At 40.2% G+C, this 27,508-nt stretch overlaps 1 protein-coding gene across 1 annotated transcript in view; it reads left to right on the top strand.

The window, feature by feature from the left end:
- The window catches only part of LOC146307033 (plexin-B2-like), an 80,298-nt gene that overhangs the window by 7,643 nt on the left and 45,147 nt on the right, over positions 1-27,508 (top strand). Inside the window, exons 2-7 of the mRNA XM_084710491.1 lie at positions 19,419-19,936; positions 21,564-21,890; positions 22,204-22,342; positions 23,975-24,120; positions 24,249-24,425; positions 26,174-26,308. Of these exons, the coding sequence (XP_084566617.1) occupies positions 19,421-19,936; positions 21,564-21,890; positions 22,204-22,342; positions 23,975-24,120; positions 24,249-24,425; positions 26,174-26,308 (1,440 nt within the window). The 5' untranslated portion in view covers positions 19,419-19,420. The remainder of the gene's footprint in view (positions 1-19,418; positions 19,937-21,563; positions 21,891-22,203; positions 22,343-23,974; positions 24,121-24,248; positions 24,426-26,173; positions 26,309-27,508) is intronic.

Here is a 27,508-nt window from a genome sequence, read left to right as displayed (position 1 = left end):
ATGTTTATTTGCATATGGAGCGGGGAAGTGAGATCTGATTACAAGTGGTCATTCGAGACGCTTGTGGAGATGCAGTGTCATCCTATGTGTGACCTGCCGTACTTAGAGCTGTCCTCTTGTGATTGGCTCGTCCAGGACACATATTAATACCAGGTGTAAGCAGGGTCAAAGTGAAACAAGTTTTCATGGCAGAAGAAAGGCGTTTTAAAGCATCACTGAATATTCTTGCAGCAGGATCCTCTCCTCTGCCGTCATCTGCCCGCTTCCTACTTTAAAAACAGACCCAAAAAAGACTTGATTTGAATCTGGAGAGACACCTCGGCTCAGCCAAAACTCACCGAGTACAAACGGTAACCGGGATGAGCTGAAAACAAATGTAAATGTGATGTCGCGTCTTGTAACTCCGCATGACGTCCCTGTCGGTTCATGTAGGTGTTGGATATGGATTACAGCCTAAAATAGATATGAACAGTCACCCAGAAAAAATTAGATGTGATCAGCTGTTTGGAATCGAGCATAAAGGCCTCAGTGTGTTGGGAAAGCTGCTTTGAAAGGCTCACAGTTTTACAGGCTTCGCTGTGGAAGAGGCTGAACCACAGCAAAGCTTCCCTTCAGGGAAAAACAGCTTTGTAACCTACTAAAAAGTAGCACCACAGATGACAACAACGTGTTTTACAGGTAAACCAATATCAGATGTATACAGTTAAACAACATCACTGTATTTTATTACTAATAAAGTATATATTTTATCAGAATATGTGTCCCTGCTGCCCAGAAAAACAAAAAATGAACAGAGCCTAACAACACAGAGCTCCATTGTTCAAAAACTATTAAAGACATGGACACACCAATGAGCCACATGTTTGCTCTGGCTGACATGTTGCTTCATTACCAGGAACACACACACACACACACACTGTGGTTTATTTTTACTCAGTCCCACACACACTGTCCTGCTGCCCCAAATACTCACCAGAGCACCAAATGTGGATCAATCCATCGCTGAAAATAGCCGAACAAATGCGCTGTTTCCTCTGGTGTGTTTGTTGGTTAATAACTACAGTGACCGGCTGGAAATTGCTAAGTCTTTTAAAAAAAAATTGCCTACTATATACAGCCAGTGTATGAGGCACACCTGGGCTAAAACTAACAGTCTGATACAGTAGTTCTGCAATAAATCTTCTCTTCTTGGACTGTTTTGCAGAGGTGCTGAGGCTGCAGTATGCATTGCTGTTAAACTGTATTGCATTATACCATTTATATCAGTGAGGGTAAATAACAGAAACACCTTTCAGAAGATCCTTCAACCTGAAATAGAAGTCAGCAATATTTTGGAAGATCTGACCTTAAAGTTTCACCACCAAAATGTAAAAATACTCGACTGCAAGTTAGTCGCCTGAAGCTGCATTAATCAATATTTTTTTTTTATTTGTCTTGCAAAGCCAGACCTATCTTCACACTTTGTTTTAGCGCCGTGTCAGCACTAAAGAACACTCTGGATGAACCAGTTACGATTCTAGAATAGGGGTAAAAATGCTCAGGCTTGTTGGTATTTCTTCAAAACTTCTCAAACTGTCAGAGCCACTACAGGCTTAGATGATTCAGGGAAAAGTATTAGTTGCTTCCCCTATCAGTATTAATGATTGATAGTCAATTGTGTCATCCAGTTTAGGCATCCAAAATGTTAAGTTTGATGAACTAAAACCTGTGAAAGAGTCAAAGTTCTGGAATGAAAATATGAACAACACCCAAAAAATAAGTTGAGGACTGTTTAAAAGCACACAGTGTTTGTTTTTGTAGCCGTGTCTTAAAGCATACCCTGCTTTATTATTTATTTTATTCTAAATGGGACCATAATTTACATGAATGAACGTTGTGCAGTTGTGTGAAGAAGACTTGAAACTAGTGAATGAGACCATAAACTCATTAATAAACTGTTTACTGAGGTCATGCATCAAGTGAGAAGTAGGCTTATTTTCTCATGGACTTCCATACGGCTGGACTTCTTTTTGCAACCAATGTTGCAAGATGAAAACAGCATTTCTAGAGTATTAAGCTAGCTAAGAGGGTAGGCAGGCAGGACATAATGTTGGGAGGAATTTGATTTGAACGTTGAAAAGTGGGCGTGTCCTAATCCAACGTACCGTGCTAATGCTAGCTAGCTGACAAATGACTCCTACCTCTGTGCTACTAAACACTGAAGTCTGATTGTTTTCATGCACATGTCAAATTTTATTTTAAGTATTTTGAAGCAAGAATACGTTTTTTTTTTTATCTCTTTTGTAGTGTTTGGCATGAATTATTAGATAGGTGCACAATATGAGTGGGGATGTGATCTAAAAGATTTACAAAGACGTTTTTAATTTTATCTTGACTTTAAAAACAGAAATGAAGGTAAATAGGACAGTGTGAGGATACATTGAAAAGAAATGATTGGTCTTTTATCTTCCCACCTGCTGTTTCACACGCTTCATTAGTCCCATTAAATCTGATAAAAGACGCTTTTGACTGCTGTGTTTCTTCATTCTCCCTTTTTAAATGGGTCTGGAGTTCAATTCCAGGTAGCATTAGGAAGTCTTAAGAAGTCTTAAGTTACTCAGATCGGCAGATAGCCTGACATTTACCAGACGTGTCCAAAAAAACCTCAACACACACACACCTACACACACCTACACGCACCGCAGGGGTTCTTCAAACTCTGATAAGAGAGCGAGGTCGAGCATTGTGCATGAGAAGGGCGGTTGTCCAACAGGTCAAAATCCTTGGAAAATTCAGAGAAACCATTGTTATGGCTGGATTTTAATGAGTCAGTGTGTGTGTTTGTGTCTGTGTGTGTGTGTGTGTAGTTGGCCTCCAGCAGCTTGCAGCCTGGAAGGGGAGAGATATCTGTGCTTTAATCAGCCCAGAACAGAGAGAGAAGGAGGGAAAGCTCTCCTTCTTTCTCTTTCTTTGGGTTTGTAATAAGGCTTCTTGCTCTAAATCCTTTAATCTGAGCAGGAATGAAGGCTATATCTCTGTCTTCTGGCTGCAAAGAACAATCTCTCCTTCTTTCTCTCTGTCTTTTTTCCCTCTCGCACACATATTTTCACACGCGCACCAAACCACGGCAGAAACAGAGGCTGCCTTGTTAATTGAGAGCTGGTAGAGCTGCCTCTCCTCTGTCTTTCTCTGTTTATGTATATGCGTAAAGGTTAGCAGGAGCTGCAGAGCGGAAGTTCAAAGGACCGAGAAGTTAGGAAAACTTCCGAAAAAACTTTTTCAGCCGAGAGAGAGAGAGAAAAGGGTTCAAACGTTTGGACAGGGCTCACATGCATGAGCAGAAACACACAGATTCGAACACCGAATCTGAGGTTTTGGCAGAGCTCCACGTGCGCAGGCGGTGCTAATTATTTTTTGATACGACTTTAGAGAAACAAGCATTTTTTTTTTTTAATAAAGTGCTTTTTGCATTCAGCTCCTGCTCCATTCCTTCTCTCTCTCGTTCTATAGCAAGAGACAGAGGTTTAATTTGCAGTGTGTGTGAAGAGAAGCTGTAAATCTGCTGGATTGTGTCCAGACATAATGACTCGACAGCAGGAGCTGCAGTCATGGAGGCGGCTTCAAATACAGCAGCAGATACTGTGTGGTCATACACTACTAACCACATTCTCTTCATCATTCTTCCTCTCAACTATTCTAAAATACATAACATAAACTGTGGATCTACACTCAACAAAAATATAAACACAGTTCTCTGTTTGCTCCCATTTTTCGCGAGTTGAAGTAAAAAATCTAAGACGACTTCTGTGCACACAAAAGATTTATTTCGCTCAAATTACTGATCGGTGACTGAGATTCTTCCAGTCGAGCATTTGTTTTGTTTACTTTAACTTTACAAACCGAGTCTCTAAATCACTACAACCCACTAACTAACTAACTGTGATGGAAGCAGAGAAGAGTGATAGAAACAGAGTGCATGTGATGCTCCACAGGGCGCATAGAGCAGGTGACGCTTGCTTGTTTTGTTTTTGCCACTGACAGACTCAGATGCTCAGAGGCAGAGTAGGGAAGGTTATGAATTTGGCACTGAACTATTGTGATTTCACATAGGCCTACAAGTAAGATTTTTTTACCAGGAGGGCAAAGTTATGACCCGCCTTACTCTGTTTCTTTTACTTGATATTCTAACCATAAGCAATCACTCCTCATGCCTAAACCTATCCAATCAAACCATGCAACCAAGCTAACAAGTAATAGCCAATCAGAGGAAGAGTAGGGCAGATTGTGACATTGCCCTCCTGAGAAAAAAATGTGGTATCTGTTGCTCTGTGTGAAATCAGCATAGTTAAGTTCCACTATAAAATGTCCATTTTATCTTGAGAAAAAGACATTTATTTGGTAGATGCAGAGTAGGACAGGCTGTTACTTTGCCCTCCTTGGAAAAAATATCAGTATCTGTAACCCCATGTGAAATAACCATAGTTCAAAACTTAAAAAATATGCTTATTAGGCACTGAGTCATGGCTATTAAACTACTATACTATGCTACAGATTCCATGTTTTTTTCCCAGGAGGGCACTGATTGGCTTATTCTGATAATTCTAACCTTAACCCTAACCAATCACTTGTTATCTATAGCCCATTGTGAAATAGCCATAGTCTAGTGCCTAATAAATGTCTTTTTTCCAAGATTAACTGCACATTTTAGAGTGTCCTGTTGTTGTGACCAGATCAAGGAACACCTGTGCAGTAATCCTGCTGTTTATTCAGCCTCTCTTTATGCCACACCTGCGAGGTGGATGGATTATCTCGGCAGAGGAGAAGTGCTCACTGACGCAGATTTTAAGGCATTTATGAACAGGATTTGATAGAAAACAACTTTACCTAAATTAACCAGAGAAGAAGTCTGAGACTTTTTACGCAGACTCATAAAAACCTGAAGCAAAAACAAGAGTGTTGTGTGTATCACACGACACTTTTTCACTTAACTTTCTGTCAGTTTTTTTAATTTCTCCACGTATACGCTGCTCTTCAGACTGCAGCTGATCAGTCTGATTACGGGGTGATTCATAATCCAATTCTCCCAAATACCTCCTGGTTTTTCTTAAAGAGATTATATCGAGTGATTTTAATTTACATTCAGGAAGCGAGGCTATTAATGCAATCTTTTCATCGCATGGCAATTATCAGCATGTTGTTTGAATTAACTTGTAACGTGGTGACTTTGGGTAATGAGCACACTGTCAGCCGTCAGCGGCTCTAATACAAAAACAAATGTATCAGCCATCAAAAAGTCATATTTCAGATTCTATTTTATATCCAATACATGCTCTCAACTAGCTGCATTAATTCATGTGGGGAAGAAAGTGTGAACTTCACATTATTGATGGTAGCATTAGTGAATTATTCTCCCTTAAAGAAATAGTTGAAATTATTGGTGGTGGGGTTGTGTGAGGTTCTGGTGTTGGAGTCAGTGTGTTAGCTACAGTAGATGGTGGTCGACACGCCCCCAGAAACTGCAGCAATATAAGCCAATTATTACTCTACCCCAGCCAACCAAACTCCATCGTCAAAATCTGCACTGAAGTCACACAATAATGCAAACAAACGAAAATACTACGATTACAAAATTATTACAAATATTGGGTCCATATCTTTAGGTAATGTCTTCTTAAAGGTTTCTAAAATATTATATAAAATGTTATAATGTGTACAACAATAAGCTGTTAGTTAACTTGTTTAATCAAAATATAGTTGTGATTGTTTCTTATCAGCTATGATAGAATTTAATTTAAAAGCACATTATTTTATATTACACAAGTAAGGCTAAACATAATTGTTTGTTTTTTCATTGTTTATTAACACTGAAATAACCATTAATTCAAGTTTAATTGAATATTTACCATTTAAAAATAATGCTTATTATAAAGTGTTAGCAGTGTTTTGACTCAATCTTACATACACCGTGCTGCTGCACTAAATATGGATTAATCCGCCACTAAAAATAGTCCCTGATGAATTTGTTTGGTAAAAACTGGGTACAAAAGCAGGTATATTTAAAATAATGTTGGGTTCATCTTTTATGTCACACTGCAGCACCTGCATCCAGACAGTGAGGAGTCATTTTATTTCAACTAAAACCAACAAGAACATTTTTTTTTATCCTTAACTCTTCACACGCGGCGACAGAACACCTGCCAGGTGTTTGATCTCTTCATGTTCAGTTTGCTTTTAGAGCAGCATCATCAGGATCTGGAGCCCATAATGTCTAAAGAAGACATCAATCACGACATCTTAGGGACTTAAAAATGAGTTGCTGCGTGCGAGCTGTCAGTGCGCTCTGACAGTTAACTCCCATGTGAGCCGAATGCACCAAACGGGATCGCGTCCCCGCCGCCGTGCGACACGAACACGCTCTAATCGCTCAGGCGGAAACTCTGACAGGGTGGAAGAGGTGTGTTGGGTTTTAAAGTTGCTGGAAAGGTATGAGAGATAATTAAAGCAGGAGACAGACGGGTGTGTTGGTATGCAGGAATACACAAGGACACACACGGTCTCATCAGTGTGTGTCATTGTCAGGTTAATGGGAGGTGTACCAGGATAGAAAGTGGTTGTTAATCGCTCACTCCAACGCAAAGGACACAGCCACCAAATTACATTTGCATAACACAGAATTAATCTGTGCGTGAGTTTACCGCCATGAAACGGGATCATGTTTTTTCTCTCTTTGTCTCCCCTCATCCCTCTCTTTACTTCTGTCTTTACCTCAGCAGCAAACTTTCCATGCGTTGATGTAAAGTCATATTTATTTAAGAAGATTGATTTCCTTTCTCGCAGGCAGTCCGTGGATTTCACTTCATTTCGGTGTGCTCTGAAAATAAATTTGCACTGACTTGAGACTTTAGATTGGTAATCCATCACCGTGAACGTTTCCTTGCATTTATTTTTTTCGTCAAATTGATGTTTTTGTGGGATATCACAGTCACAAGCAGGGTGGCATTTTAAAAGCTCACCACAGTGGTGCATTCAAAGACACAATTTGTTCATCAGCTGCCAATAAGGATCCAATTAACAAGCCATCTCTACACCCAGAGGACAAAGCCAAAGCAAATTTGGTTAAATATGTTGTTTTCTTACATTAAAAATGTTGATCAGTAAGCCATCTGGGAAATCTCAGATGTCTTATTGTCCTTGAATGCCCCGTCACAAAGAAATAGTCTTCTACACTGAAATTAGCCAGTTTTTCACTCTCTGGGTAAACCTGCTGCAGCCGTGCTGTGGATCAGACTTCAGAATGAGTGACGGCAGATTTGGGACCAAGTCATTGTTTTCCAAGTCACAAGTCTTTGCACTCAATTCCCAAGTCCTAAACTTGGACTTCCGAGTCCAAATGAAGTCACAGTGAACATTTCTGTACCTTTATTTTTTCATCACTTTCATGTTTTTGTGGTATATCAGTCACAAGCAGGATGGGAGGCAAAACCTGACCAGTGTTGCATTCAAGGACACGTCAGCTGTCACTAAGCACCCAATTAAAAAGTCATCTTTATACACCCTGAAAACTACACCCAGAAGACAAACTCAAAGCTAATTTGGTTAAATATTTTGTTTCTTACATTAAAAATGCTGTCAGACATCTGGGAAATCTTAGATGATTGTCATCAGCTGCTAATAAGCATTTAATTAAAAAGCCATCTTCATTAAAACATTCTAGAAGACATCTTGGAGAAATCGTTTTAAAAAAGGAACTACAACTAAATCTCACTATTCGACCCTGTGTTGTATTCTGATAAATAAATCTCCCTTGTACCTTGTCTTAGTGTCCTTGAATGCACCATCACAAAGAAACTGTCCTTTTTTAAAACAGCTGAAATTAGCCAACGTTTCCGTGTTTTTCTTTTTGAAACAAATTCATGTTTTTGTGGTGTATCACAGTTGCAGGCGGGGGTCAAAACTCACCGCGGCGGTGCATTCACAGACACGGTTTGTTCATCAGATGTCAATAAGCACCCAGTTAAACGAACTAGCTGCCAAACAGGACAGCACAGGCCTATCTGACTTGTTTCAGGCTGGTCTTGCATCCTAAATATAAATCTATATTAATAACTTAAGTCGTCCTTTTAAAAGTTTTTTTTCCCACTCAAAACAGGTTTACAACATTAAAAAAAATTTACCACAACTTGTAGATTTACTCCTGAAGTGTCAAAATATGTTATCTAATGACGGGGCATTTTTAAAGTTCGGTACCCAGCCCTATTCACTGCTGATGCTTTCAAATGCACGGACAGGAAAGAACTGGTAAAGACAGACGCTTCAGTGTTGACATGTGAGCGTGATGCTGCCGGGACATTTGCAGTCTAGACGTGGGGTAATATTCTATTCTATTCTTCCGGATAGTCAAGACTTGGTTCCTTGGTTCCAAACATGCCTCTTTCCAGTAATTCCAGTGTCAGGTCTGCAGTGGCGTTCACTGGCAGTGAACTGGTTAATGACTGGTGGTCATTTATAAGCGGAGTTTCCTGTATTTACTCCTCATTGTATTATCAGCCTGAGTGGCCTCACAGTCAGTCCTCTGTGTGTCCTTCAGTCCTCAGACAGTCTGTCTTTGTCTTCACTTTTCCCCGACGCTGTTTGTTTCTGCTCGCTGTGTCACTGCCCTGCCGAGATGTTACCAAGTGGTACTACTACACTCTGTGTGTGTCACTCTGTGTGTGTGTCTGTGTGTGTGTGTGTGTGTTCAGACACTCTCAGTCTGCTTAATAACCGCCGACCTCTCAGACCTTCTGTCATAAGACTAATCCTCTTCTCAAAGGTCGACTTATTAGAGGCTCTTATTGTGTAATAATGTCCACTCACAGATTAATTCAGAGCAAGGCGAGTAGAGTCATTTGCATAATCTCGAGTTTACTCAACTCTTCGAGCTCGTTCAACAAATTACTTTCGGTTTCTGCCCAATGAGAGCCGATCCGTCCTCCGCCGCTCTGTCAGTCTGTCACTGATAAGATTTTGATGAAATTGTTAATTTCATATTATTTCAGTGTGTTCAGTGTGTTTTGGGAGTTTAGACTTTTATTTGGATAAAATAACACATTTAAATACCCTAACTTGGGTTTTGAGAAATAGTAATGATCATTTTTCCCTCCTAGTCTGACAATTTATAAACAAAACAACTGACTAATCAAGGCAATAGTTGTCTGATTAATCAGTAATGGTGTTTTTCCTCGTCACCGTCGCCTCAGTGCTTGCTCTCAGTGGGAACTGTTGGGTCAGACTGATAGAAAAAGAAATTGCATGCAGGAACATTTTCTATAAATTTGATTGCCTAGCTGTTTATTGTGGCACGCCTGGAGGCTCCTCCTGGACCTGAACACATCTTAAAGTCTGGATCCTGTTTGTTAGTCTGTACATTAGAGAGCGTGTAATGCCTTTGTGGACTCTGGGACTGGTGGAGGAGATTGTGTGTGTCGGTATAGATGAGTTACAGCAGCTGTGTGTGTGTTTGTGTTTGTGTGTGTGTGTGTGTGTGTGTGCACCCTATCCTCTTCGGTCTTTTAGTGTTATGCTTACGTTGTCTCAGCCTGGCTCTCCTTCAGGCCTCTTCATTACCACCAATACGAACACAATTTCCCCCGGGCTCCGCCAATCATAGCACTCATATCCCCTCCAGGCCCGGCCAATCAGCTTCAGTCCGGTGTCATGAATGGCTAATGGCGCCTGGTTGTGGGTATGAATGTAAATGAGACCACACAAGAGCTTTTCTAACTCACAGAAAATTTTAATCATAAACAAGACACCTGTCGGCTGGTGTTGAAAATATAAAGAGGAGCCGGAGGGAAAAAAAAAAGGTGTCACTGGAAATTTAAACAGTCTGAATGTCTAAATGTTGAGCTCACATTAGATTAACCACATTAGACGGAGAGGAAGTAAACAACAGTAGCAGGGACACGTTTAACAAAAAAGCAAAACTGTTGATTTTCTGGATCGTACCTGTAGGCAGTAGGAAAAACAACGGTGGGAATCAGGTTTGGGCAGCATCTGTTTATTCATACCTTCATTTCACCTGGTAAAACTTGAGTAAAACGGCTCAACTCAACTGTACTCCCTCAACGTAGTCATTACATTTACAGTACATTTACTGCCAGACCGACAACTTCACTGTTCACATTCACCACCACTCACACTTACACGCTACGCTGACCAATCAGTCGCCAGCTGTTTGCTGGCTCCCCTTTATCATTGCGACTAAATCCAAAATGCTCCCAAAAATGTGCAGAGCCATTTTATTTTACTTTATTCTCCAGACGCCTTGTTTCCTGGCTTCATCCACCAGTAGAGACGCTGCCCTCTTGGGGCGCATGCTGCACACTACAATACATCACTTCAGTTCAATAGAAATAGAAGCATCTGTATTTATTACATTTACAAAATTGAAAATCATACTGTCAGAATTTCTTAACCTTACCTTGGTATAAAAGCAATTCAGGTGTCGCGAGGTTACATAAGCACTTAATGCTGTGTTCCAGACAGCTTGGCTTCAAGGCTGAGGTTTCAATTGTTTGCGCTCTTTGAAGTGAAACTAATCAATTCAGCAATCAGCAGTTGTATCAGCAAGGTTTCCTCTGTACTTTCCATCACTGTAAAACTTTTCTGAAATATCCTCACCACAAGAGGACCTCTTTGTTGTAACCCGTGTTTATCATGGGCCTCACTGTTTGCTGTACAAAAATCACAATTTTTTAAACTTTATTTGCTGAAACTCAGTCATATTTTATGGAGAAAATAATTTGATTTGTGGAACTTCCTAGTGGATACGGCTGTGGATTGTCAAGAATCTGGCAATCCAATATGTATCACAACGCAGATATTATGGAGAGAACATTTTCTGGTTTACCTTCTGAAGTTCTCCGGCTGCTCTGCCACAACTTTCAGCAATTTATGCTACAGAGTTTTCTGATTGGCAGACAGAAAGTGCTAGTTAGCTCAGAGATTGGTCTGGCCATATAAGACTACAGCAGAAATAGTGATATGAGATGCCAAATGTTGTTCGTTTATTGTTTATCAGACCACATATGAGACAAGAATTGGGTTGTAAAATGATGGAGGCAGAGCAGTGTCACCTCTCTGTGATTTGCTGAATTTCTTAATGGACAGATAGCTTTATTTGTTGCTAAAGGAAAAGCTAACTGCTGCTAAATCTAGCTGCTGTTAGCTAGTTAGCTCAGTTAGCCTTGCAGCTAGCAGTCCTATCAGCTGAGTCTGCTAGGACTGGGCGCTCAGAGTGCTGTGGGAGGGTTGGTGTTTACACTGCTAGTACAGGAACTTTGGACTGCTGGAGGGAGGAGGTTTTCAGGCCTGGGGCGAAGGATCCAGTGGGGAGTCAGTTAATAAAACCACTAACTGCATGGCTAACTGAGCAGACCTGCCAATGGTTAGATTGTTGGCAGCAGTAAGGGGTTACTTTAACAACAAGTAAAACTACATGTCCATCAAGAAACTCCATAAATGACAGAGGGTTGTGGCAGAGCAGCCGGAGGACATCAAAGGGAAAATCAGACTATATTTTCTCCATAAGATATGATCCAGATCAGAGTCTCGATCACAGGCATGGTAAAGCCCCCCAGTACAAATAAACAGATGGATGGGTGCATCCCTTTGGTGGTGTGCTGTGCCTGGAATAGAAAAAAATCCAGGACGAGTTGACATCATCTTGCCACATATGTAGAAAAGACAGAAAAGAAAGAGCAGTCTGAATTTTTTTGCTCACAGGGATTATTTTTACATAAGTTTACTTCAGTATTTGAAACTTTGATTACATTTAATATGAAAATCTGACAGTGTAACAGAAAATAAGCAAAAGCAATAATAGATCCTCTTTAATATTGTGTCTTGAGAGTGGCATATCTGAGAATTTTAGCAATTTAAACATTTCTTTGGGTAAAATATTAGTGTCAGACCCCCCATCTGGACGGACAGACGGACAGGTTAATATACAGTCAGAGAGACAAGCAGACAGACAGACAGAACTATAGATGGAGCTTCAGATCTGGTCCGCCTCCGGGGATCTCGCGTGTCAGAAAACCCGTTTTTGTTTGAAGTCGTTCCCGCGGGTGAGGATGTAAAGACAGACAGAGAAAGGGAGAGAAAAAGGGGTGAGAGCAATGTAGGCAGAGAAACAATGTGAATTACAAAGAGACGCTGGAAAGAGAAAAGCTTAGAGAGGTTAGAGAGAGAAAGAAAATCAGTCAGGCTTTATTCCCCTGGCTGGAGCCTCGGCAGACATTCCTGGATTTAGTTTCACTCCAAACTTTTTAGCAGAGGGGTCAGTGTGCAAGACTTTTACAAAGTATGCTCTCAGGATTTTAATGAGACACAGATTGCTGCTCTCCCTCCTGCATATATATATATGTGTGTGTCTGTGCGTGTCCCCCTGTGTGTTTCACTTTTCCATCACAACATTTGCATTTTATCCCCCTTTGTTGGTAAAGTTCCTCACCAAATATGTCTGGCTGGTGGGTGCCAGTGTAATCTCACACTTACAGACTCAGAGACAGCAGACTTTAAAGTGAGTACATTCATTCCTGGATCCTGTGAAGCCAAACCAACACATGCCAAACCTAAAAATACACACGTACAGACGGCTTACAGATGGAAAAACCTGAATAAGTGAGTGCTGATGCTTTAATACAGGTGTACTCCCAAAATCAACATCTTATACGCCTCTGTACGGCTGCACCGAACAATTATTTTCATACGGAGCTGAAAGAGAGTGAATGTTAAACATAAATTTATCAATCTGCCACAAACACGACTCCAAATGTGTGATCATGCTGCTCCATCTCTTCTGGATTTTTAAATAGTTTTGCCATTTTCTCCTAAAAGGTGTCAGTGTTGTGTTTCCAGCTTGTTTCTGCTGCCCACAAGTGGCCAAAAAATCCAGTTTAATGCAGCTTTAAATACAGAAAGATGCTGTTGGAACTGATTATCATAGTTTGTGCCAAGCATATAATCAACAGGCTTATGTGTTTAAACAATCAGCAGATTATTGAACACATTTTGGAGACATTTCTGTAATCCTCGTGGTCTCCTCAGCCAGGCGGTACAACGCATTTTGCTTTCCCAAACCCTCACACCAAATAAAAATGGCAACTGGATGAGTGAGCAGTGTAGAGAAATTTACAGTTGATCATTTAGTGTTGCAAAAAAAAAACTCTCAATGATGTTTTTTTTTTTTTTCAATAATTGTGATCAAGGCCTAAAAATAAAAGTGGTAATAATTTTTATGCCAAAACATTCTCACCTCCTTAACAGAAGATCTGAAAGTCAAACTGCTGCTCACAGGGATAAAAGAAGAAGAACAGACACACACACAGAAACACACACCTCTTTTACACCTTTGACACACAGTTTATTCCTGGGCTGACACCAGTCAGGCTTAGAGAACCAAAGCGGGAGGATGAAAGAAAGAAAATAAGGCTGAGAGAAAAGAAAAGGGCCAAGATGGCTGACAGAGCGCAGAGATAGATCCCGTGTGGAAACCAAAGATGATTTTCCTTTGATGTGGCAGATGCACACATCCATAACAGGCCCTCTGAGAGAGAAGCAGATAGAGAAGGTGAATATACCTGCCGTCTTTATGCCTTTTTTTTTCCTCACTGTGGTGTAGGAGGAACAGAGAGATGAAATTTAATGAGAAGGGGACACATCACAGGGACACAGACGACACAGCAGGTCAACATGCAGCTCAAAGCAACACAAGGATGTTTTTTTTTTTTGACCAGTTTAGTGGTAAATGAAACACAGTCAGGTTCCAGCTCAAAGACTGGGGTGTGACTGTTGACCTGCATCATCCAGCAGTTCAGACACATTTAACAACTTTTAAATGCTTATGCAGAATTAGGCATTGAAAAAAAAACAGATTTATTGCTCATCAGTTTCTGACAGCTATCTTAATAATCAATTAATCGTTTTCAAGCAAAAAACGTCAAACATTTGCTGCTTTTCTTTGTCATTTATGACATTTAATGAAGACTCTTTGGGTTTTGGACTGTTGGTTGGACAAAAGAAGGAATCTGAAGAGGTCATTTTGGGCTCTGGAAAATAATGATGAGGATTTTACACAATTTTCTGAAATTTTATTGACTGCACAATTATCAATAATGAAAATAACAGTTAGTTGCAGCTCTACTTGACAGTAAACGTGTCTACCAACACTATGCATTTCTTATACATCTAAATTTACTTATATTAGAATTTTAATTAATGTTTATGAACTAACAATAAGCTATAGCACCCAATGACCTCTAATCACAAGTTGTAACAACCAATTAGGCGTTACCAAATTATTTGCATAAATATACATGGTTTACACTGTTTGATTATTAGGTTACTTCTTGTTAAGTAGTCGCAGATTTACAATCATTACCTCCTGCACCAGAGATCCTCATTTAGTCAGTTAGTCTTGTGGTGTTTTTCCTTTGGCATTTTGGGCCACGTTGCGTTGATTACCAGTTCAAATGTGTGTGGTATCGCTGAGTTGGACCATCTCTGGAGTTGGACCAGTCAGTTGCACCTGACCTGCATGCAAGCACGTGAGGCTGAGCTGATGTGTGTGCAGGAGAGCAGAGAGAAAGACATTTTTGTAACTTCTAACTGAATCTCTGTGGTTTGAACTTTAGTTTCTCTCCTGTGTCACTGTTTGTACTTTAAGGTATCTGCTTTATTTTACTGTTTCAAGTTCGATTTCAGCTGTAAAGGAGTCAAGTTACAGCCAATAAAACCCAATGTTTCCTGCTTTTGCTACTCTATTATAAAAGTTCTAAATAACACAGTAACAGGGGACTTTAATTGTGAAGAATTTGTAGGAAATTCACCCTTTTACAGCCGTTTGACTCAAGACAAGTGAGTTAAAAATACACACATTCAAGCAGTTGTAATGGAAAAGTAAATCTCTGCCATGCTGGACTGAGTTAAACCGAGTCAAGCCAAGCCAGCACACGTGTATGTATATGAAAAAGGCCTCTTGTTCTGGTTGATTGACAACTTTCAGACCAACCAACTTGAGGTTCATTGTCTTGTTCAAGAACACTTTGACACAGAGATCGAACAATCAGCTTTACAGCTAACCCACATTAGTCACCCCACACATAAGCTGTCACCACCTTTACAACTTACACCACAAAACTTCTTTCAACTTTTATGTGGAAAAAAAAACTGTGGAAGTCCATCTCCACAATGTGATGAAAATAAAATGATCCTGTGATGACTTAGTATCTCAAAATAATGAGAACTTATTTTGAGAAAGTTTCTGACCACCATGATTGCAGGATCTTATTTTTTTTTCTCATTACACTGGCAGAAATAGACTTTCATTGAAAATGGACAGCTCATCACCGTGGAGTTTAGGGAACTGAAAAGTTTTGCAAGCGAGCTATTTTTAGCTACACATCTTGTGTGATTGCAGTGTTTCCTGTCCACCAAAATAGATTTGTCCTTCCCCAAAAAAGTTTTCTTTGTGCTTAGGTAGGTTTTTGTCATTCAGGGGCTGTAGCTGGCTCAGTTTTAGAGCTAGGGAGAAGATACTGATATCATATGAAACTAAAGGTCATCAGGCATCCATTGGTACCAGTCATGTCATGCTTGGCGCCAAAATAAAGCCCCAAAGTTCAGCTAAATTTTGGCGAGGGAAAAACTGCAATGCCCACTTTCAAAGGGGTCCCTTGAACCTCTCAAGGGGCATTCTGAGCAATTTCCAGAACTGAAGTACTTACCATTAAGGCAGTTCTTATAGAAATCTCTAAATGTGAAAGGTTTTTGAATTTTTCTCTGTCTAAGATTTTATCTAACTTCTTTTATTTTTTTTCTATGGTGTTCCTCAAGGTCTCTGTGCCTTAAGGAGGTATTTTGTAGGGATTTTTCACCATTTTATCAATTCTCAAGTGGTCAAAAAAGGTTAATTTTTGTACCAAATGTGTGTTATAAATGATATCACCCCAAAAACTGCTGCAAAAACTTTTAAGACACAATAGATGAGACTGACCATCATATGCTTCAATCATAATACTCTAAGCCCTTATACACTTTAAACTTTGAATAGGTGTGTAAAGAAAACACATTTTTATGACTAGAAAACTTGACACAGTCCTGTGCTGCATCTCAAATTAATCTTTAACTTCCCAGATTTCAGATGATGTACACAATTTCCATGTGTCATATGCTGTTGACCTGCTATCTCCTCTTCAAACACCCCCGTCCCCCCTTGAAAATGACAAAAAAAATGGGTCTATCACAGGGAGGACGAGTGCAAAAAGTTCAAACACAATAGAAAGTGTAAATTGGTTGAAAAGTTTCCCGGAATGATGCATTCGGGTGCAATCATTTTTATGCTCTTAGGAAAAAACATTCACATTGAAAAGCTCTTCTAATCCTTTGGGAACACAGAGGTTTCTGTATTCACATGTTTGTATTTGTGTTGGTAACTATCCCTCCACTGTAAAACCTTCTGAAACTCTGCATTGCAGCCATTAGGAGCACCTGACTCCTGATATCAGAGGATAGGTAATTTAGGCGAGCAGGTGGTTAGAGAGATAAGTCTTCTCACACTAATAAATCCCCTTTGCAATGAAGCCAACTGAAGTGAATTCAATTTGGGAGGGAGTAAAAGCACGGGGGGGAAGCGCCAGTCAATTGACCACCCATCAGAACTATCTGATAGCCGCTGTAAAACCTGCAGTGATTGGCCAGTAAAATGCCTGATCACGGCGGCGTAAATAAATGAACGTGATGACACTATAAGCAGCATGATTTATGGGACAGGAGGCAGAGGGGGGAAAAAAAACATTTTTTACAACGCACTCGGCGAAATTTATGGAGTAAAAATGATCGGATGAATTTCCCGTGGAGTTTAAACGAATCACCAAAGAATAGCGCGGTAGTTGCATGAGCAGCGTGAGATTAGAGCAGAGCGATGTTTGTGCACAGAGACGTTATTACAGTGAGCGTGATGTTACTGCACACTGGAGCCTTGTTTTACAGCCACAGGCCGCAGCTATAATTAAACACACCCATCCAGACTAATGGAAGGAGAAACTCAGTATGTCAGACACCTAATTGCTACACTCAGTCTCTCTTTTTTGCACACACATACACACACTTTCTTCTTCTTTTGTCTTTGCTAATCTAATCTGGCTCAGCAACTCTCACTTTTTTTTTTTTAGGCCGTTACCTCCACCTCCTCCTTCTCCTCCTCCTCCTCCTCCTCTCTGGTTTTCCTCCAGTAAAGGATGTTCTGGCTTTAATGAGAAGCTCCTCATTATTGCTTCTCTTTGCTCTCAGCGTTCGCTCTTTTCTCCTTGAGTTTCTGCTGCCGCCGAGGCCCACAGTACAATGTCAGAGTGTTGTTGAGATTCTGCTTTGTTTAGAGGACGAGCACTTACTGTCTCTTCTCTCTGAAGTTCAGCGGGTTTAACCGTCAGGATTGTTTGTGCTCATAAAACAGTTCAGGGCAGTAATGTAAACAGTATTTTTTATTGCAGATTAATATGTCAATTATTAGTGTCCCAGAGCCCAAAATGACGCCCTCAGATTTCTTCTTCATTCATCAAATCTAAAAGATATTCAATTTGCAATCATGTAAAACAGAATAAAGCAACAACGTTCAGCTTTTATGCTTGATTGACTCATGATTAATTTATCATCAGAATAGTTGCTGATGTATTTTCTACTGATGGACTAATCAATTGACTGATTTAAAGGAGAAATCTGTAATATATTTACTATAATAAATCAGAAAATCATCATGATATTTTATATTATGATAACTGTTTTTGTTTGCCTGTTTCATATTAATCAGACTTCAAATTAATGCCGAATGTTTGCAGCGTGCACAAGTGTCTGTTTTATAGTAAATCACTAAATCATTCAGAAGGAGCAGATGTTTACAACGGTTAAATTGAGCAAAATGTTAATGGAGTTTGGCAGCAGTGAGACAGGCAGCCACTGAACTCCAACTCCAGAGTGTCTTTTCAGAGCAGTGGACTTTTGTTTTCAACTTGGAAAAAATAGTTCAAACTGTTTTGTAGAAATGATCAAATTGATTATGTACGTGTGGTACAAAATTATAAGAAAATGTAATACAGAAAGGTAGAAAAAATGCCCCTCAGCCCAGTTTTTTTTAGCTCAGAAATAAAAGTGTAGGTTTTGTCGGTAGAGCCAGTCTGTCTCATGCGTTTGCATAAGTGTGGCTATGGTGATTCTTCCTCAGGCTGAAACTTATCCTTGATGATACTGTCGCTGTCTGAGTACTGAGCAGCAGCCGCCCTTGTGCACGTTCACACTACACAAAGGTCAAGTGTGTGGTGGTGGTGGCTGCCTGACGAATGTGTTGCCTAGACACACCGTCTTCACAGCGGTCAGGATGGAAGAAAAAGGGGGTCATGGGGGTTCAATCACAGTAGGAAAGCAGTGGTAAAATAAAAATTAAATAGTAATTCCTTTCCATTTATGGCTCACATAAAATTGTTTGCAGTTTCAGTAGTTAAAGGTGGAGTTAGAGACTCTGGAGAGAGATAATTATTGTTGAGTCTCGTTCCCAGGCAGTCAGATACAGACACTCTGGGTTGGGTTGATTGTTGAGTCTCATTGTTGGTCCAAGCCGCCAATCCAAGGCATCGGTATTTGATGACATGAGACTGAGACTCAACAATAAGCTATCTTTCTCCAGAATCTCTTCCTCCACATTGAACTACACAAGTAACTGCCAGCAAGCTGCTGCAAATTAAACTACTGATCTAACTCAACACTGGTTATCACCCGGTAGCTCATTAATACCGGTAGTTTCTGCACTGATCACAGATATCAATGTATATGTCAACTAAAGAAACTGCAGTTGAAACAGTGTGGAGTTGATGAGAAATAGTTTGTCCACCAGAGGGCGCTTACTCAGATCTTGGTGACGATTCTTTAATGAATTTAAGGGAGTAAAACCTGTTGTGTCATTATATGCCTCAAATGTCCAGCAGTCTGATTGGTTGGTTGGTCAGTTGTTAGGTTGGTAGGGTTGGTTGGTTTTGTTGGCTGGTTTGTGGACTGGTCGGTTGGGTTGGTTGGTTGGTTATTTGATTGTGTGGTTGGGTTGGGTTGATTGGTTGGTTGACTGGTTGGTTGGTTGGTTGGTTGGTTGGTTGGTTAGTTGGGTTGGTTGATAAACATAACTGATTTGCATTGTGAGCCCAAGAATTAATCTTTCTTATTGATCATATATGTATAAACACACAGTAAAAATAAAAACACCCAATATCTGTGACAGCATGTAAGTCGGACAAATGGAATTAGCAGTATAAACAGTGAAAAAAATAAATAGTTGTAGCCCTTCTTCATCACTTCACTATTAGAAATTTCTTCTGCAAAAATCAACCGTCCTTTATTTTCTGTTTTTCTGCCAGACATGATGGAGCGGCGGTGGGCGTGTCAGTTTGCCCTGGTCACCCTGGCAACCATTTGCCTCAGCCCCTCCCAGAGTAAAACCACAGAGTTCCTCTCTGACACCCTCATCAACAACGTGGTGGCCGACCCTCGTACGGGCCGGCTGTACGTCGGCGCCGTCAACTCCCTCTACCAGCTGAGCCCTGACCTGGAGGTCGAGTCCCGCACCGAGACGGGCCCCAAACGGGACAACCGACAGTGCACGCCGCCCGTCACAGACGCCTGCGAGGAGGCCGTGGACACCGACAACCACAACAAGCTGCTGCTGGTCCACGGGGCCAAGGACGTCCTGGTGGTGTGCGGCAGCGTCTTCAGGGGCATCTGCTCTCTGAGGAACCTGAGCAACGTGGAACAGCTGCTGTACTTCAGCGACTCCAAAGGAGAGAAGTCGTACGTGGCGAGCGCCGAGGAGAGCGTCTCCGTGGTGGGAGTGATGTCATACTTCACTAAGGATAGAGACAACTTCACCGTTTTCCTGGTAAGGAGGAAAACACACACTTTCATACACATGCACACTTATTATTTCCAGCAGCACAGAGGTAAACAAGAAAATGAATATAAATGATCACCTCCATCTGTGATACTGTGTGAACAAACACAATAAAGGGGCAATTGTAGAGAACGGAGATTAAATTGGCAGCCATGTTTCTTCACACAGTATCAGTGAATTGATCTTTACCATTTTTTTATGATGTTCTGTCATCCACAACATTGAGTTCTCCCTCTTATTTATAGCGTACATGAAGAAGCTTTTTACGATGCTTCTAATCAAATCAGAACATTTTACCCAGAGTGTGGATAACATGTAGAAGAGATTTCCAGGGTTCTCAAAGTGGGGCGTCGGAGCTAGGGTCTTTATGGGACCTTAAGCAGGTTTTTAGCAAAAGGACCTGGGCAGGTTGCACCAAGGGGGGTTGAACTCAGCTCACTCCGTTGTAACTAAGCGTTCTAAATCTCAGCTAAGAGCTACACCAGTTGCACCATCTAGGTTTCTTTTCACTCAGATCAGGCGTAAATCTTGTGCCTCACCAGGAGCAGGCATGTTTTTTTAAGGCTAATTTTTGCCTTAATTTGATAGCAACACTGCAGAGGGCTGACAGCCTCTAACCAACTGAGCTACAGGGGCGCCCCACAGCTCTATTTTCTTTTAGAAATGTCTGTGAAATGGTCTTTTCTTTTCCTTTGTTCCTCCACAAATTAGAAATGTTTAGCCACAAATTAGCAAGATAGCAGGCAGTTGTTGAACCATGTATCCCAACCATGAGCACTGCTAGGCAATAACCAGTGTTGCATGGACACTGACATGGATGCGCATCGCTAAGACTGAGCGTGGTTAATATCATGCTTAAGTTTGATTGGTGCAACCAGCATCAAGTCCACTCTAAAGAGTGGTCTTAATAAAGACCGACTTAACAGTTAGCACCAGGGTTAGCAAAACAACAGTGAAGGTTAAAGGTAAAAAAAAATGTGGCAAAAGTTTGCAACAGTTTATTTTAGTATTTACAATTAGCATTCAGGTTCTGTCCTTGAGTCCAGGATTCTTTCTTCTTTTAGCTGTTTTGGTACTTCAGACTCCTTGAAAAATATCTGAGCAGCTTCATGCTCTAGATTCAGCTCCTCATCCAAGTCACAAGTTGTTAAAATAAGCAAACTGTTAGTCAAGATGCAAGTCTTTGTAGCATTTCAACATTTTCATTTTTAACGCTACTGTTAGCTTCTGTTAACAAACATTACCAGTAGCTAACATGACCGTTACCTGCTGTTAGCGAACATTACTATTAGCTACTGTTAGCTAACACTACTGTTAGCAAACACTGCAGTTAATGTACACTACCGTTAGCTAGCGTTAACTGGTCAGTAAGCTACTACTACAGGTGAAAAAAGTGAAAGTTTGGATAGTGTTAACAAATATTTTAAAGTTAGGAGGCTTTATTAAAGATTTTGGGAAGTTAGCATGTTTGTCTAATACACATTTCTTATTTTAGGAACATTAATTTAGTAACTCTTCATCTGTAATAGCTTTTTTTCTGAATTAGGTCCTAACTCTAGTTACTAAACTTTTTGCACTGCCTCTTTACATGGATTCTTTGTCTCGTCCGTCTTAGGTTGGTAAGGGCTACGGCAGCCATGACAGCACCAAGCTGATCTCCACCCGCATCCTGGAGGACTCCGGCGATTGGGTGGTTTTCGACAGCATCATCGAGGCCTCGGCGGTCCAGGCCAACCCCTTCGTCCTGCGGTACCTCCACGACTTCCGCTTCGCCTTCAAAGACGGCGGCTTCGTGTACTTCCTGTTCTCGCGGACGCTGGGCGTTCAGGACACCAAGAACTTCACGTTCATCTCCAGGATGTGCGAGGACGACCAGGGGTATTACTCCTACACCGAGCTGCAGCTCAACTGCAGCGCTACAAACAAGTACAACAAGGCTCAGGTAATGATAATACACTCTTCACCGCTGGACGAGCTGTCAGCATTTTTATTAAAAGGGCAGCACTGACTCGGAAAAACACATTTGGACATTTTACATTTGGATGAGTTTGTGTTAAATTGGAACCTTTTTGAGAATGCCTTGGTCCTGACCCCTGAGAAACTTCATAAATTGAATTTAACATGCTCTTGAACTTGAAATAGCTTCAGTTTATGGGGTCTCCACTCTCGCTGTGCCTCTGTTATATCAACTAAATACATATTTTTAGTGTGAACGTCTTAACAGTCAGCATTTTTATCTCTTCCTCGTCTTCCAGGCTGCTTATGTTGCAACACCAGGTGAAGTTTTGGCTCAGAGTATGACCAAATCAGGCCAGTATGGACCAGTTTCAGCTTCTGACAAGGTGTTGTTTGTCACCTTCACTTCTGACGAAGACCCAGCGACTTCCGCCATGTGTGGGTGTCATCTTGATGCTGCCAGATTTTCCTGATATTTCATGTTGGCTGATGTTTTTGTGTTAGTTGGCAGAATGTCTAAAAACTTGTCACAGCATGTTCGGGAATTTTGGCAAGAGAGTTTGGCCGTGAGACAACAAATGTGATTAATTTTTCATGTGGAATCAGACATATTAGTGCCAACATGTGAACATTCATAAAAACCTTGACCATGTGGCTCTAAATGCTTTTACTTCCCATTTGTTCAACATAAATCTGTTTAGAAATCTGACTTTCAGAGTTCATTCTTGACCATAAAACAGAAGCTGAGAGAACAAACTCACCACCGGGTTTATTTAGTAACTGTTCTGGAGCTTTTGGTCATGTGATCATGGTCATCAACATACATGAAAGTACATTATTGACGTTAAACCTCTGCTTTCAAGCCAACATGGATGAAAAATCTGTAAAGCGTTCAGAAAAAAAAATGGGAGTATATCTGTGGTCCCAGTGTGCCACTGTACGTTCCCAAGGTTCTATATTCTATGCTAACCCCTAACCTTAACCAGTTATGTTCTATAAAGAGCTGGGGAACATGGGAACATAGGATCTTGGGAACATATGATCCTTGGGGAACATTGGGTTGTGGGAATATAGGGCCTTGAAAACATAGAACCATAGCATCATAAGACTCTGGGAACCTAGGACCATGGATATATAGGACCATAAGAACACATGACTCCTAGCAACATAGGACCCTGGAAATACAGGACGTTGGGAACATAGGACCATAAGAACATAAGACCTTAGCAACATAGGACCCTGCAAGCATAGGGACAGAGGACCCTGGGAACCTAGGACCTCAGGAACATAGAATCCTGGGAACATAGGACCTTGGGAATAGGACCTCAGCAACATATGGCCCTAGGAACTTAGGATCCTGGGAACATAGAACAGTGGGCACATAGGAACCTAAGAATATATTGTAGAGCTCTAGGAAGATAGGACCGTAACATCATAGAACCCTAGGAACATGAAATCTTAGCAACATAGGACCGTAGCAAAACACGACCCAGCAAACGTAGGAACCCAGCAACATCGTCATCTGGTGATGAGGATTATGCAGCAGGACAGAAAGCTCCAGAACAGCTTCTTAATAGAACCTTGTGGTGAGATTGTTTTCTCTCTGTGCAAAAAGTCTTGATATTTTTCAATTTACAGGTCTTAAAGATTTAATTATGAAGTTAACATTACTTTTATAAAGTTGTATTTAACTTTAGTCTTGCTTTGAAATGAGCTTTTGGAAAAGCTTTTATTGATCTCGCTGTAACAACTCTAAAGAACAAACGTGAAATAGGTCTTAAATTACATAACAGTGTTCTTAAAAAGCTCTTAAAGTCTTACTTTTAACTTGTTTAAACTTGCAGAAACCCTGATCACTCAATTCTTTTGTCAAAATAATACTGTTAATAAGGAGGTTTTTGCAGACTTCTCTGAAGCAATTTATTCTGTAAGTGCTTTGTTTGCAATATTTGACATTTTATTGTTTGCCAGAAAACATGGACTCAGATATTTATCTTGTGCATTTGTGTTAAATAGAACCGATGAGACTGTAGAAACAGGTACAGAGTGTGTTTCTGCTCCTGTTTGTAGGTATGTACCCTCTGCGCTCTATTAATAAAAGGCTGGTGGAGATAATAGGAGCCTGTTACAGCGACAACGGCATCATTAACGAGAGGGCTGCTGTCTACTCGCCTTACTCCTCCAAGTCTGAGGAGCTGTGCAGCAACAATAATCAGGTGAGGGAATCTGCCTGTGTGTCGGAGATAAAGAGAAGCTGAAAGAAGAGCGAGAGAAACATCGACAGCGTCAATAATTCTGCATTAATATGAATGTGTTACCGGTGATTTCTGCTCCGCTCCGACAGGACATGGCCCTCAACTACCAGTGCGGAGCCGAGTTCCTGCCCTCCCCGCTGGCCAGCAAGGCCGAGTTCGCCTTAACAGCTGAGCCCGCATTGTTTCGAAAGGGTCACATGACGGCTGTTGCTGTGGCTGTGGAAATGGGGCACGCTGTGGCGTTCCTGGGCACCGCCACCGGAGAGGTAAAAACTCCCCGGCTGACTTTTAAGTCACCATTCAGTCACTTTCACATTCGTCTTTCCCTCTTTGCTTTCATTTACTTTCTTTTTCTTTGTCACCTCTTTTCTGGTAACACTTTATAACAACCATTATTAATAAATTATAAATCGTTAAATGTTATTTGACTGTTAACCAAGAATAAAATGATAATTAGCAATGTTTTCTTATTCTTAGTAAAGCGAAAACTGATATTGTTTGAGATGTTTTTGTTTTTTGTGTAAAATAGTTTACTAATTTAATCAGAGTAATCACAGTATAAATATCATCAACTGTGTTACAAAATGTATATTTTTATTTTATATAACATGAACTGATGATAAAATAGCATAAACAATAGCGTTACTAATGCTAAGTAAACATTTATGATAATTTTATTGTTAGCAGTAAAATAAGTAGCAGACAAAGACCAGCAACATGTCGCTTCAAATCAGCGGGAGTTATCTTACAAATATTTTGACGCTGGAATAATATTTTTCAGACAGACAAATCAGGAGAAAATGAACTTTGTTTGAGACCTGCCTCTGTCTCAGCAACTCTCTCTCTTGTGATGCAGCACAGGTATTTTCTATAACAATATGAAGCATATTCAGCGAGATCCCGTTAGGCTAACAGGACGCCCTGCTAGCAAGTTTACAAGCTAGTTAGCGCACCATTTTATTTGGATACATGCTGCCTTTCCCTCAGATTAGAAAAACATGGACCACAATCACTGTAGGCTACTTAATATTTTAGAATTCAGCAAAAGAAAAAATGTTAAATTAAGGGTTTTCATTCCCGCTTTTTCACACGTGGGTGGAAATTTTGGGTAATGCTTAGTGTGCTGGAAAATAACTGTATTCAGTGAAAGCACTGTGTAATTTGGTACAAGGCTGCTAATTATAGAGAAAATGTTCAGATACACAGAACACATCCAATCAGTTAAGCGCTTGTAATTGCACATTCATATAATAATTTAGCACAATGATGTAATTTGTCTGCTGGCAAACATTTAATCAGAACAACAGGACGAATAAAGTTTTCTCTAATAAATGTATGAATATTTGCTTTGGTTCAGATTTTAGTTCTACTTTTAAGTAAGTTTCTTAGTAAATAAAAAACAGTTTAAACTCAACTACACACACATTTTCTAGTAAACTTCCCAAATAAAGTTTTGCAAAAAAATTTTAATTTGTATTGATTATATTTATTTTTTATTCTTATTTATTTTTTATTTATTTATGGCCTTGCTGATCTCGTCATTTAGGCTTCACTCAGCAACATAAAAAGAGCATCACAATATCTATAACATATTTTGGTTTTTTTTAAATTACAGTTTTGTTTGAAACACTAAGCACAGACAGGGAAAATTATTTACTTTCTCACTTTATTTCCTGCACATTAATTAGCGTCAGTATAAAAGTTCTACGATGTAAACATGCTGTATTATAGAAAAAATGCAAATTTTCCTCAGTATCCCAAGAGAAGGTAACAAAAAAACAGACCCATGTGTTAAGACAGAGGTAAAATGACAAAAATCTTTCCTATTATATTTCTAAAAATTTACGTTGAAATACACTTTTTTCTCTCTTTTCTGTGCCCTTCAGTGTAACATCCTTCGTTATTTTTCTTTATTTTTTCACCGAAAAAGTAGGATTTATCGAGTGCGAAGTCGTGTGTGGGGTGACACCTGAATTTAAATGCGTGCTAATGCAGTTTTTGTGTTTCTCTGCAGGTGCTGAAGGTGCATCTGTCGGCCCATCCCGAGGTGTACGGCCGAGCGCCGGGCGAAGTCACCGGAGACAAGGTCAACAAGAACCTCCTGTTCGATTCCAGCCTCCAACACCTGTACATCACCACGGAGAAAAAGGTCAAACTCACTCAGACTCGGACGGATTGATTATTCTTTTAACTAAATCCATTTCTCCGTCCTTCCATCCGTCTAACACCTCCGTGTCGCCACATAAAGAAGGTCAGGGACTCGTCCGTGTGCTTACTCCTGCTCTTTCGTTTCATCCATCAGGTCGGGGACGTAATGAGTCTTTCATTTATTCCGTCTGTCCCATTTGATCATTTATTCATTCGTTCGACTAACACCGATACATCCGTCTACATTACCGCACAGAAGTCAGCCATTGATTTATTCACTCATTCTCTTTTTCTGCTTGCCCCCTCCTTTGTTTTCCTCCCTGCCTTTTGTCTTCATCTGTCTCCTCTCTCCTTTGTCCTTTCATCTTTCGGTCGCCATCGCTCCTCCGCCGCCACACAGAAGTGAAATTGATGTTATTGATTCTGAAATGAATTAATTAGAATGCACTTCAAGAGGGCAATTCACTTTGATCAAGTCAAGTGACGATACTGGAGCCTGTTCCATCTGCTCATTTGAATTTATTAGACCTGCCTCTTCTTGTCAGGCAGGAAAATAATTTCCACAGCCGGTCGGAAAAAGTTCTCGACTTAAATAGCAGATGAAGACAAATTCTTACATGGAGCGAAGAAAAATTACAAAAACTATTAAGTGATGTACATGAAGGATTTATTTATGTTTCATGCAGCTCGTCTTTGCCTGCAAAACTGTGAAAAACACTTTATTAAGACCCATATTTACATTTATTGTTATGCAGTGACCTCTAGTGGCCGTAGTATTTATGGCAGATCATTGTTGGTTGACATTGAACATATTACATATCATTGGTGACACCAATGATATATATAATCTTTTGTTGAATTAATTTACTTTTCTTCTGTAGATAATCTTCTTTATGTTGAGCTGTGAGCCTGATTCGTGATTATTTGGACGCTTACGAACATTAAATGGCTGCAATGAAAACAGAATGGAAGTTTTAACCATTCACATGAGGTTTCTGAAACTCAAAGATTCAAGTTTATCTAAAGAGGAAAAGAAAATTATCTCAACAAAACATTATTTGTTGGTGAAACTTTTTTAAAACTTTTTTAAGTCTCAACTTTTTTGTTTTGTTTATGCCATTTAAGGAAAATGTACTCAGCCTCACACTGTAATTTTACAGCTTAAAATATCCAAGAAGGCTTTTGTATTTTTTGCCATTGA

This window comes from Lutjanus erythropterus, chromosome 22, assembly GCF_056507025.1.
Source record: "Lutjanus erythropterus isolate fLutEry1 chromosome 22, fLutEry1.hap2, whole genome shotgun sequence".
NCBI classification, from domain to species: Eukaryota; Metazoa; Chordata; class Actinopteri; order Lutjaniformes; family Lutjanidae; genus Lutjanus; species Lutjanus erythropterus.
Note: the sequence above shows the minus strand (reverse complement) of the source record. Positions and strands in the feature narration are given on the sequence as shown.